This window comes from Oreochromis niloticus, linkage group LG22, assembly GCF_001858045.2.
Source record: "Oreochromis niloticus isolate F11D_XX linkage group LG22, O_niloticus_UMD_NMBU, whole genome shotgun sequence".
Lineage (NCBI taxonomy): Eukaryota > Metazoa > Chordata > Actinopteri > Cichliformes > Cichlidae > Oreochromis > Oreochromis niloticus.
Window position 1 is genome coordinate 15098103 of NC_031985.2, and position 13760 is coordinate 15111862.

General features: G+C 39.1%; 1 protein-coding gene across 3 annotated transcripts in view; it reads left to right on the forward strand.

Annotated features, from left to right (window-relative positions):
* samd12 (sterile alpha motif domain containing 12) overlaps nt 1-13760 on the forward strand; it is a 124168-nt gene that overhangs the window by 51177 nt on the left and 59231 nt on the right. For all 3 annotated transcript variants that reach the window (XM_019351012.2, XM_019351013.2, XM_005452717.4), the window contains exon 4: nt 2085-2225. In XM_019351012.2, the coding sequence (XP_019206557.1) occupies nt 2085-2225 (141 nt within the window). The remainder of the gene's footprint in view (nt 1-2084; nt 2226-13760) is intronic.

The window sequence follows — 13760 nt, forward strand, 5'->3', positions numbered from 1 at the left end:
TATTGTTTGAAAAATGTTTCATTTTAGTTTAGTTTTTATTAGTTTCACTGTTAGTTTCAGTCTTTTTAAGTATTCCCAGTATTGCTTTAAGAAACATCAGTGTAGGTATCACAGTAAGTAACACAGAGCATTTTTAAAGCAGTCTTGTAGATATTCTGAGTCTCAATAAAGATGCCCATCAAAGCTTCAATAGGCAAGTTGTGATAACAAATTTTAGCAAAGTAATAAATACTAAAGCTAAGGGGAGTTTCTCTATAGCAGGGGGGTCAAACTCCAGTCCTCGAGGGCCGGTGTCCCGAAACTTTTAAGCTGAGGTGGCATTCAGCAATTTGAGTCATGTTGCAATGAAGCGAAGCGAATGAGCATGGTGCAATAAAAGTACATTTTTCCAAACACTTGCATTTACTTACATTTATTTACATTTACTTGAGTAGGCTTAGGGGTTGCCACCTCAGCATGCAGTCAAAGAGTCTTGCTAATGACACTTATTCAGGTGTGTTGCACCAAGGACACATTTAAAAGTTGACTGGAGTTTGACACAACTGCTCTATAGTTTGATTTTGATTTTCCAAATTCACAGTATCAAGATGATGATAATAACATATCAAGATTCTAAGCATGCATTATTATGTGTTTTCTTTGTTGTTTCTGCTGTTGTTTAAGGTAGACTTTACAGAGGCACAGAAAAAGCGAACCTCTGTTGCCATGCCAATCTATCTTCAGTTACAAGATCAGGTGCCAAGTGATGGCTGGTCAATATTTATAGACTCGTAACAGCATGCTTTATGTGCACATCCTTTTTTTCCTCCTGTCAGTTTGCACGTCTCACTCTTCTCTCCCGACTTTCCACTCTCAGCCTCCGATTCCACTCTCTTTTTTCACATCAGTAATCTTCGTCTTTCCATCTTCCCATTTAATATGCTCCTCTTACTTCTGAGTCTTTATGACTCTACTTAGCTCCCCAGTGTTTTTGTAATGTCTACAGTCTTTCAGTGCGACTCTAAGTTAAAGCGTTTAACTTGGTTAGGCATTTTACCCCCATCTGGCCGTAGGGCAGAGTCAAGAGCTTCTTTTGTTAAGGCGGAAGAAAATTGGCCTAACACAGTCAACATTTTACCAATAACACTTAAGGGTACTTAGCTTTCCAAGCAAACTCCCTTTTGTGCTGTGGTAGCAAAGTGGTAGCACGGGGCTCGGCATGCCCAAACAATCTACGACAGATAGTCCAAGAAAGTCAAGAGACATGAAATTGTAAAGTCTGCCTTTTTTTTGCTGGCAGGCTGGATTTGAAAAAAAGCAAACATTTTTATATTAAATCTTTATTATTGAGGCTTCGCATTTGATTGTTGTTGATCAAGCCAGAAATAGTCGTGGAACAGAGGAAACAAGAGCAAAAAGAAGATGGGGACGAATATGAGAAACCAGCATCCATGAGGCTTTCAGGACCGAGCTACTCTCTTGGCAGTAAAACCAATCAGATTTTCTTGTCCAGACAGCCATCAGGGCGAAAGAGGAAAGAGAGCTGCTGGGGACGAACTTTAATGCCTAGTAATTGCTCTGCATTATTATCCTATCTGCTTACCATCCCACATGTTACAAAGGCACTCATAACAAGCGTTAATAATTACACCATATTCTGCATGGCTTTTTATCAGCAGCCTAAATCCCCTTCATACAAACTGATTGCATGATTAAATTATGGATTTTTATACAAGGATTTGCAATTAAGGAAAGAGCTGTGAGGGATCCTTGCTCAAGGGATACACAGTACTGATATTTATGCAGAGACGAATCTGCTTTGCAGTGAGTTGCACTGGGCTTAATTGGAAATTTCAGGCTAAGTGACGGTCACATAAAAAAGAACGAGTCGTAAAACAGTTTCTCTTTATGCTTTTATAAAAGAAAATATTGCGTCCTTGAACAGCTTTAGGAATTTGCACTTGAATGCCGTTTACACTCTGCTCTTCCACAGGCACGAATACGTTATCGGTAGCCCTTTTTGGAGTGTCTCCAGCTGTGCATGTTAAATCTCACCCTGGCATCTGACCTTTAACCTTCAGATTCGTTTTGCATGTTTTGTTTAGGGCGGGCTCTGATGAGATTGACGGACAGAAAGCTGGAAAGAATGGGCATCATGCAGGAAGCGCAGAGGCAGCACATCCTGCAGCAGGTCCTGCAGCTTCGTGTCCGGGAGGAAGTCCGGACTCTGCAACTTCTCACACAAGGTACCTTTTAGGCAGAACTTGTTCTTCTTCATCTGCCTGTCTATCCCTAGCATCCTCTCGAACATCAACCCTCTGCATATCCTCCTTCACTACATCCATGAATCTTTCAACCCAACCCGTCCCCTTAATCCAGGCTTGGTTCTGGCACTAGGATTTCACTGGTCTCCCTGGGGTTGGGTCTTCTAAGCAGAACCCTTTGCACACAGTGTATACGCTGGACCATAATGCTGTCAATCTTCATCAGCATCTAGGTTTTAAGCGCACATATTGTATCTGCCTGTCAGCAATGTAAAATTCTTCTCAATAAACCCAGCATGTCACATTTTGATAAATATTCAAATCATTTAATGTGCAGCATTTATGCACATGCCATCTGTAGTCATGGCAATCACTGCATGTTTTAAAGCCTGCAGGAAGTGGTGAATCATAAATGATTATGCAACTGAGAGAGTCATGCACAAATTGTTTCTTTTGGTATCTTTTGGTGTACTGTGATCACAGAAAGCTCAGAGTGGTAAACATGATGACTTGTTGATGTTAAAGGCGTAGTTTAGAGCTATCCTGCTCCACATTTACCTGGTGGAGCATGATAAGTGTATATATCTCTTTAAGGCCAGATGCAACATCAGCGTGTAAAACCCTTTAAGACACAGTGCGATTTTTGCGAGCTTCTCTGGAACGTTACATATGCTTTACATCTTAAAAAATATATTAACTACGCTTACAGCATGTACGGCTCTAAAGAGAGATGCGCACAGACGTCGCTGCCTTTTAAGATTTACGACTTTACCTGCCTACACAGGTCAGGCTGTGATAACTTATATGGTTACACTGTAAGGTTGTTTGACAAAACATTTCAGAATAGCTATAAAGAGTCTACCTGTATGCCAGACATTCATCTCAGCAATATGTGTGGGTGCTGCTACACTCCAACGCAAGCACAGGCATAGGATCAATGCTCGTGTGCTGACAGAAGAACAAAATACCTTCAGTTTTGCCAGCAATATGTTGAGTTTATTAACACTAAAGGAAAAGGTACGATTTTAATTGTAAGTGGACAGTTTATCTGCATACTGTAGAGCTGTCTGAATTCAGAATATGTTCTTAAGAAGTTACATTGCAGTATTAAATAAACTTAGACTGTTTTAACTACTAAACATATTGCTTTCTCTAATAACTTTGATATCCAAGGTTTAACTGTTTTTGTCTTACTTTACCTGCGTTAGCTTACTCTAAATGCATGTAGCAGTAAATGTACTGTTAACAAACACACTTTAGAAATATGCAGTATAGGAGCAATACAGCGGGTATAAAAATGACGACTGCACATTTAGGTCATGCCAAAGCAGCTCAGAGGGATTTAAGTTTAGATTTTGTTTTGGCTACTCCAAAAGTTTCATTTTGTTTTTGTTTTTTTGTTCCTTTTGGAGCCATTCAGAAGTGGACTTCCTGACCTGTTTCAGATCATTGTTCCGCTGCATAATCCGAGTGTGCTTGAGCTTTAGGGCACAAACTGATGGCCGGACGTTCTCCTTCAGGATTTTCTCGTAGAAAGCAGATTTCATGGTTCCATCAATTATAGCAAGTCATTCAGGTCCTGAAGCAGCAAAACAGTGTCACACTATCACACTAGCACCGCTATGTTTGACTGTTGCTATGATGTTGCCGCTGTATTAGTTTTACACCAGATGGAACAGCACACAAAAAGTTCATCTTTTGTCCCGTCAGTCCACGGAATATTATCCCAAAAGTCTTGGGAATCATCAGGATGCTTTTTTTTGGCAAATATGAGACGAGCTTTTGTGTTCTTATTAGTCAGAGTTGTTTCCTCCTTGGATCTCTCATGTGGATGTCATTTTTGCCCATTCTCTATCTTATTCTTGAATCATGAACTCTGACTTTAATTGAGACAATTGAGGCCTGCAGTCCTTTACATGTCGTTCTGGTTTAATCTGTGACCTCGTTGATGCACTCTTGGAGTGGATAATGGTATATGTCATCCACAAATGCATAATTTGAATGCAGTTATATGACAAATAATACAGCTCATTGTGCAGTTAATTACTGATTACTTAGCACTCCATCTGGCTTCAAAATGCTAATGTTGGAGCATCAAAGCTCAGACCAGCGGCTCTTCGTGGTGGTTATGGCTTTCTTTTATATACAGTCTCTGGGGATTACATGAAACAGACGGAAGAAATTGAGAAATGTGGCAAACAGCCTTACAAAAAGCTCACCATTTTCCTCCATTTATGTTCATGCACAATAATAATAGATGCAGTTTGTCCTTCAGCCTCATTTTTTGCTTTCGACAGACCATTCATCTGACTTTCCACAATACATTCTTCGATACATTCTAAAGTGATCCAAAATTATTGGGTTCGTCTGTTGCTCTAACCCCACCTTTTTAACAAGTTTTATCAAATTCGTCTCGGTAGTTTTGACTTAATTCTGCAGACAAACAAACATACAGGGAAACAGATAAACATCACTGGAAACATACATCCGCCTCCACTCTTTCCTTGGCGAAGGCATAACAGCCAGCCAGGTGCTGTTGTTTTCCATCTTCTCCCCTCTCGCTCTCTCCTCCTCACCCTGTGAATTCTCAGCTTCCCTCGTCTCTTTCTCAGCAATTCTAGCTTCCCTCCACCAGCTACCAGCAGCACTCCTCATCACCACTGCTTCCATCAGCACCCATCTGCACAGACTCTCAAGCAGAGCTTCGCCTCAGGGGCCAAGAAACAAATTCTAGGGATCTTTGTCACTTCGCAAAATTCTTGGAAAACATTTGGAATGTGATAAAGCTGGCACTATCCCCCGCTTCTGTTTTGGTCCCTTAGCACGTAGAAAACATAAAGACAGAGTGGAAGGGAAGGAGATTGTCTGAGTGATGACACTTTGCTAAGGGCTACTCTTAGCTTCTTTGTCATGATTTGTGTCTCATCGTCCCCAGTCTTCTTCTTTTTTTTCACTCTCTCTCTCTCATTCTTCTCTGTTTTGTATTGATGATATGGGAAATGACAGCCCACCAGCCTCAGCAGCATCAGGCCACTGGCCTCAGCAGGGAGCAGCCTGTTAGAGAAGCCTATCTGGGCCTCAGGGAGAAAAAACAGAGCGACCAAAAATACTAATTTGATAACTGTAGGAAATTTGGAAACAGAAAGAAGAAGTAGAGGATGAAAGGGGATGTAGAAAACTTCTTTTTGTGTATGGCAGTGTGATAAGAAATTAATAAGAATAGGGTCTTCTAAGGTCTACTAAGCATAAATTAGCAGTTTTCTAAAGTATGTATAAGCAATTTTTATTCACAGTAATATCAAGAACACTGGTCATGCTTCAACTTCTATTCAGCAGTCATAGGCGGTGCATCTAAGGCACTTATATCACTGAACTTTGGTGGGAAGTGAGAGGTACTCTTAAGCTGTTGCTTCTGGACATACTTTTGGTAGTAAAAGGGGAAAAAATGGAAGGAGAAGAGATGGTGCAGCATTTCTAGGCCCTGGGCGAAGTTCCTTCAGCTGTTGCTAAAGTGAGATACAGCTGTACACAGTTAGAAGCCGAGCCAGTGACAGAGAGAAATTAGGTGAGAAAGAGACGGTGGTTGAGTGCTGTTGAGATAATGAAGAGGAAGAAAGGAGGAGGAAGAGAGGCGTTGAGAGTAGTGGGGAGGGAGTGAGACAGTAGGTGACGAGAAGGTAGGACGGGAGAGAAAAGGCGGTGAGAAGAAAGAATGAGTGAGGAATGTGAGAAAGAGAGGGGGTGAGAAAAGGAAACCCTCCTCACTTAGAGATGTGATGCAAGATATGAATACATCTCTCTTTCTGTACCTATATAAACACATCTCTCTATCCACTTCAGTTCAGTGTCACGGTGGGGCTGGAGCTTATCCTAGCTGTCATAGGATGCGAGGCAGAATACAGCCCGGACAGTTCGCCAGTCTGTCACAGGACTAACACATAGAGACAGGCAATTCATGCTCACATTCACACCTACGGTCAATTTAGACTCACCATTTAACCTAACCCCGTGTATATATTTGGACTGCAGGAGGAAGCCCGGAGTACCTGGAAAGAAACCAGTGACAAAATGCAAACAGAAAGGCCCCAGCTGGGGAGCGGTTTCAGACCCAGGACCTTCAGGAGGCGACTGTGTTAACCACCATGCCGCTCTCTCTCGGTTTATGTCTGTCAAATATATACTTCATTCGACTGAGATATTTAGAGGTTGGAAGCCGGGTCAACACCTGAGGCTGTTTGTCCTGTTGCCTGAGCTTTTTTTTTTGTTGTGCAATAAGAAGTGTTGTCTTGAACTTGACACGTCTGCGGTTTGATCATATCTTAATTGCATAATTTGAAGTCCACCGTAGTGGTGTACAGACGCCAAATTAGAACAGTTATGCCCTTGTCTAAATACTGACACAGACAGAGACACAGACAGACACAGATAGACAAACAGACAGAATAAGGCATTAGAGGAAGCAGGAGAGGGAGAGCGAGAGACAGGTGTTGTAATTACTGCAGTGTACCCAGACAGAATTAGCTCAACGGACAGTGATTAACCTTTAAGGCTTGCTGGGCCATGGGAGAGAAATAATTAGATTTCTCCCCTCTCTTTGTCTCTCCCTTTCTCTCTTTGCCACGAGGACAGCGGAAGCTCACGACCACTTATTCCCTACAGTCATCAGAGATGGGCTGAGGTCCTCCAAATGGAAAGTGATATCCAGTGGTATATCCAGCCTTTTAATAGCAGCCTTAGAGTGTACAACCTGGTAGAGACGCTTTGGAATAAGAGCAGGGTTCAGAATAACACTGATCTATAGTGGTGTGGTGCACGATACCAGTGGTAGCATAAAAGCAAAGCAGGGGGTATGCACTGTATGTTCAGACTGAGAAATGTGGAGCAGCACTGGAGCTGAAGGAATCTGATTAATGTTGTGCAACATCGTGTCTTTTACATTGACAAGATTATTCCAGCAGTTGTGTAGAGAGTAAACAAAAGAATAATTTGTGTTGCTGAAAATTTTAGTCCCCTCAGTTCTGATGCTTGAAGGGTGAACATGCTGAAAGAGCTGAGAAAAGAACTTTTCCTCCTTTAGCTGAAGTAAAACTACTACTAAACTAGTATAACAGTATGGAAGCCCTCAGTATATCACCTCAAAAATGAATGAATAAATAAATAAGGCTTTTTTTTGTCAGTTTGAGAACACCTGTCAAATATAGCTGCTAATATTTCAGCTTCAGCAGGGAGGAAATGAATAAAAGATAAAATCAACAAATGACAGCTTTTCTACAGTGTCTAAACATATGAATGGGTCAGATATGGAATACGAAGGACATTAAGGTGAATCCATGACCGAAAACCAATAAAACTGAATATCATAAGGTGATTCAGTACACCATATTGTCACAACTAGATGAAGCATCATTTCAGCATTACTTTTACCAGTCGCTTTTCTGTTTTCAAGGAAGTCCACACTTCTTGGTGCCAAGCTAGCATGAATTAGCATTTTGACCTGTCTTGTTTTTATGTGCATTTGTGCTGTCAGATTTAACATCAAACAAAAATAACCTGTAATGCAAGTTTTGTAAGAATTTTTGTATAAATTGAACCAAACTGTTTATCCAATGCATTGATGACAAAGGTCGGAGTTGTGCCACGCTTTAGCAGTAACGACTGTTACAAAGTGGCCTGATAACTTGAGGCAAGTCTCCAACATCTCTATGGTGGAATTTTAACCATGCCTTCTTTCCTGTTTAATGTCACAAGCCAATTTCAGTGCATTTCAGATGTGTTCGTTGACTAGGCCACTCCAAAGTCGTTTTTTTTTTCTCCTTTCAAAGGTAGATTTAGTCTTATGCTAGGTTGCTGTCCTGCTGCATAACTTAAGGTGAGTTTTCAGCTTAAAGACTGATGTTCTTCCTCTGAATTTTCTAGCAGTGGGAGTTCTAGTAATGATGTTGGCCAGGTTGTTGAGAGTGTCTCCTCCTTCAAGCACTTCCTGGGCACCACTATACACCAGTCTATCATGGGAATTAAACACCAGTGAGTAAAGCCCACCAGAGACTTCTTCCAGTAGCTGAGAAAATACAGGGTCAGTCGGGAAGGTATGACCCAATTTTACAAAGCTGTTACAGAAAGTCCTTATTTTCTCCATCCTGACTAGAACAGCCAGTCAGAACAAACAAAAGCTTGAACAAAGTAGTGTATAGAGGCTCCAAGATCATTGGTTGCATTGTGCCTTCCATACCTTCATACTATGCCACCAGGAAAGCTAGTCACCTTCAGTGTTCTCCCATCAGGCAAAAGATACAGGGGTATTACTAAATCACGATTCGGGGTACCTACCTTCCAGATATTAAGCACTTTTATATCGACATTGTTGTGTTTGTTGGGGAGAAAACTTACAGACATAAAGCAGAGCATTTCAAAGTCACACTGCTAGCGATCGAAGATTTATGTAAATTTGATGAGCTGGACGCATTCTGTACTGTACAGGACCACAGCACGAGATTGATTGACAATGGTCTAAAGCCTATCAGGACGCAGAAAACAATGCGCTGGGGAAAAAAAAGCATGCAAAATTGCACAAAAAATATCTGTGAAACAGCGAGGCTACGAAAGGTGAGCCGCGTAATAGCGAGGGACCACTGTATTTGTAAATGATATTCTAAGCTGGGTTCTTCTAAGTTATTAGATTGTTTAGTTTCTGTTTAGTTTCTAGCTCTTAGGTTCTTAGTTATTCTTTCATCATGTCAAGTGTTTCAGCTAGCCTTCAGTTCTCAGTGATCTTAGTTTCTCCCTTCCTTAGTTAAAATATAAAATTGTTAACAACATAAGTCCTATCATATGTAAATACTCTTTGGTGTACCCAGGGCAAACCTGCGGTAATTGTGTAAACTATTTACAAGGCAAACAAAGAAAAATATCTATATCTGTGATATAGAAGCCAGTATCTTACATATTACACTTCAGAAGCAAAGAGAGGGAGCTGAAAGCAAAACACACTGGTGTAACATGGGTAAGTTCAAATGGTGTGATGCATTACTGCTGCACCTCAACAACAGTGTAGATTCTGCCGTATTGTCTTTTGTGAAAGAATCATCAGACACAGACATTAGGGTAGAAATAAACACTAAGAAAAACAGGGACAGGTATTTTAAAAGCTATAAAAAATACCCATACAAATACATTATTATTTTTAAAAACTATACAAAAATGAAACTTTTGTGGTGCCAGATTTTAGAATTATACAAATTGTTTCATATTAACAAAATAATACAATTAATAACATAAATATATTTTTATATTATATTACTTTTTATATTAAAGTATTCGTATAAGAAGGGATAACAGAATAACATTTGGCAGATGTCCTTGCCTTGTTGTTTCTAGACATCTCTGGATGTCCTGTTTTGTCTCTCCTAATGGATCCAGTTACAGAGAGTTTTGTCGTGGCTGTATGACCTCAAATAAAGTTTAGTGAAGAAGCACAAATGATAACAAAATGTTTCCCTTAAAAATCCATGTATCCACATGCCAAGCATTTGTCTTGGTTAAATGATTTAAATGAGTATTTAAAATGAATTTGTTATTTATCAATAAGGTCTAGTGATGATGTTCGTTCACTACATCATACTCCATTGGCTTGATCTAATGTGGCATGTTAATAACTACCTTATAACGTGAACACAAAATAATTAGCCAATGAATTTTATATAAATTGGCAGACAGATAGTATTTTTATATAGTGATTCTGATTCATATGAAATTTTGCTTTTCTCAGCATAGTGTACAGTGTGTCCTTCACATTACATAAACAACGTATCCAGTAAACAAACAGTAAAAGATGATCATGTGTAATACTTAAAGTAATTACAAGACAGCCTTTTTAAGAGGTCAGACTGTGCCGAGTACTAAAAGTGGTCACACCAAAGGTTTATACTGTAGCTTAATTAAAATTTATAGAGAGTCTGTATCTCAGAAAAGGTGCACAACGCTAGTAAAACATGGATTTACGATATTGTGGAATATTGTGATGATGATATCAATTGTGAATAATCCACATTTTGATCGTTCTTATTTTTCTTGCCAATAATCACTGACCACGCCTGCTTGAGCTCTAAGATCTTAAATTACGATGAACTTTGTAATCTTCTGATCTTCTCTTTCTGCAGCAGCTATCGTGGAGCTTTTGATGTGCCAGGTGTTGCTTGCACATTGTGAGCAGCATCAGGTAATGGTGATTGTGGTGTAGGAACTAAATGTGGGCCGGCTGTGGCTGGTAATGGGTCTTCAGGTTGAGGTGACATGGCTGAAGATGATGGTCCCCAGATGTTTGTGGCACTCTTGGTGTGGGTTCTTTACTTAGCTTCAGATGGTCGATGTTTACTTTTGAAATTATAACCCCAGTGCAATCCTGAAGGTCGGCGCTTTTGTCCTGGATAGCCGTTACAACATATGGTCCTAAATAATTTGCTTCCTGCTTTCCTCCTTTCCTCTGCTGGCTGCTTATGTTGGCTCTTTAAACCTTGTCACTGACTTTGAAGGCAGCATTAGTTGTCGTCCTTTTTATTCAGATTTTTGTCTTTTCCTGTGCTTTGCTAATATTCTCTTTCACTAGTTCCAACAGCTGTTTATGTTTTGCAATATTCTGTGACATCTTTTCCACGCATTTTTGTCTTCAATCAGAAATCTCTAATTTGGATATAACAAAACATATTTGAGATAAAAGAATATAGAAACTAACATCAGTACCTATGATTGTATTTAATGTACATGGAGGCAACTTTTCTATTCATCAAAACATTCCTTGTGTTGGTGTTGTTATGGTGGTGAAATAGCACGCATTGAAGTAGTTCTGCAGGAAGCTTGGATTCTTATTCCGATGCATTGTGTTTGATTTTTGAGTAGTTTGTCACAGACAGAAAGATAAAAATAACAACCATATACTGTTCGGGAAATTTGGATGGTTAACGAGCCGCCCTGCCAAAGTGAGTACTTGGTGGTCATCTGCTTTTTTATGTTCGAACCCCAAAAATCACGGCATCAATGTAGTCAACCCATGTTTCCGGATGGTCGCCGACAATTTTCAAGAAGTCTCTGACACGAAAACCAAATTCAAAAGCAAAATACACAAAATTATTTTAGTTGCTATATTTTTTAAATGACGTGCATTGATGTCTGTGAAGGTTCTCAGTCATCCAGGTCATCGTAGTCAAAGGAGTTTGCAAAGAAAAGCGTCTGGACTTCTTTAAGGAAGTCCAGACGCTTTTCTTTGCAAACTCCTTTGACTACGTGCATTGATGTATTACTGAAAAGAAAACCAATAAAACATTTAGTCATGGAGCTGAATTTACTGTAAATATTTGACTACAACACGCAGTAGTTTTGTGTCTGAACCGCTGACGTAGCTGCGCCATTCCAGGGCTTGGCCTTTAGCATGGGGGGTCTAGTCAGGACCCTTACTGGATAATGGGTGGGAATCAAACTTGCGAATCCCACTCCAAAGGTGTATAGTCTTACCACTACACTATCCAGCCGTTTGCTTGCAGATGACGGGGCAAACGCTGATTTTTTTTTCCTAATATATATTCAACATTTCATACACCTTTTTGCTGAGCTGCAATAACATATAAAACACACTGGTTTTAGTCTCTTTACAAAAATAAAATTGCGAGCATAGTGCAAATAGAAATGCAGTACAGTAAGAGATAAAACATATACCAGTCATACAAATGTCACACACAGAGTTATCAATACCAGGATAATGGTTCTGTTTGAACTGTAACCTGAAAAACAATATACAGTTCTATTCAAAAATTCTATTCATTAAATCAAAAACTTTGTTTGGACAGAAGATGACATAGCCATCTTTCAAAATATAACAAAAATTATTTATGTCGTCAATAATCAATAGAGAAAATGGCATTACAATGATTAAGCCCTTCCTATAACTACTGGTCACCTTCACCCAGTAATTTGAGGATTACTGGGTGAAGTGTTTGTATTCATCTTTAGGCATGAAAAGATGAATAAAAATAAAATCCCGATTGAGGTTTAATTTAAATTTAATCAGGCAGTTTGTCACTTCTATGGCTGATTGGGACTTCAGCAGATACACCTGTGGTCATTTTGTGATGTAGTCAATGAACATGCAAACATACTGATGTCCAGTTTTGGTTTTTGTTAGCTTTCCAGTAAGATCCATTCCAACCAGTTCAAATGGCTGGGAAACCATAAATAGAAAGACATATTACGTCAGTTCATCATATAAAAATTAAAGACAGCCATACCTGGATTTTTGAGCACTATCCCACACTGTTCATCTGCATATGGTTAAAAACGTTTGGTCAAGCATCCAAGTGACTTCTTATGATTTACTGACTGCAGGTTCTAACCTTTGACTAGCCTTTATTGGGGTGTACTCTACTGTTTTTTGTTTTTTTATTGTAGCAGCACTTGCCTGACAAACTGTGTACTGGGAAACCTGAGCAAATGTTGTGGCAGGGGAATTTCAAATTATTAAATGAACACCTTTGTTAATTAGAAAGTTCTAACAAATGACTTTTAGCCTCGTCTTAAAAAAAACAGTTATATTATTTTGGAGTTCCCACCCAGTTATCGATGTCACTGACATCCGTGGCCAGTAGAAACATTTTGAAATGGCTTCACGTGTTTTTGTTTGGCCACAGTGAGCCTCAGTGGGGCTGGCATGAAAACCAGAGAAAGTAGTGTTGGCTTCATTGTTCCCACACACTATCTTTGTCGTGATAGATCTGGCAGTGCTTTTGTGATGCTTGTGAAACAGCTGCTCCCCTAAACATAAGAAAAAAAGTATATAGAACATTTTTATTGTAGGTTTACATAAACCCTGATAATGGTAATATGTGGGAATGAAATCTTTCCTTAGTAAAAAAAATACACAAGTTAGTAACTTGGGGGGAAATTTTCACTGATTGTCTCACATTTTTATGAGATGCCCCCCTCAGAAGCCAAATAGATGATGCCAGATACACCAGGATAGTAAGAACAAGACACCCAGAAATGCAGTCATGCTGAATGCATTTAATAGTAATTCTGAAGTTTTATATTTATATTTCTGGTTATATTTTTCCTGCAAATATTCACTGAAATTAATTTCATGATATATTTAATGCTGTCACTATTGTCACACACATTTAATGTATAACTTCCAATGTTTGAATAAATGTGCTTTATAATTTCTGACAATTAACAAAATATTATATAAACTGCAGATAAATACAGAAAGGCCTACATATGGTTTTTGTCCCTTTTTGGTTAAATCTCAATTTAATCTTAAATTAAATAAGCTGTAAATAACAATTCACACTAAATTATAAATGAAATAAATATGTGTTAATACTGCCACCTTTAAGAAAGTAATATGACTTGCTTTGTCAGTGCTGTGAACTTAATAGCAAATTATGTTTAGAGCCTAAAAACATGTACTTTAACAAAATTTTAAAAAAAGGATGTACACGGGTAACTAGATGGGTCGAGCTAATTGGTGTGGTT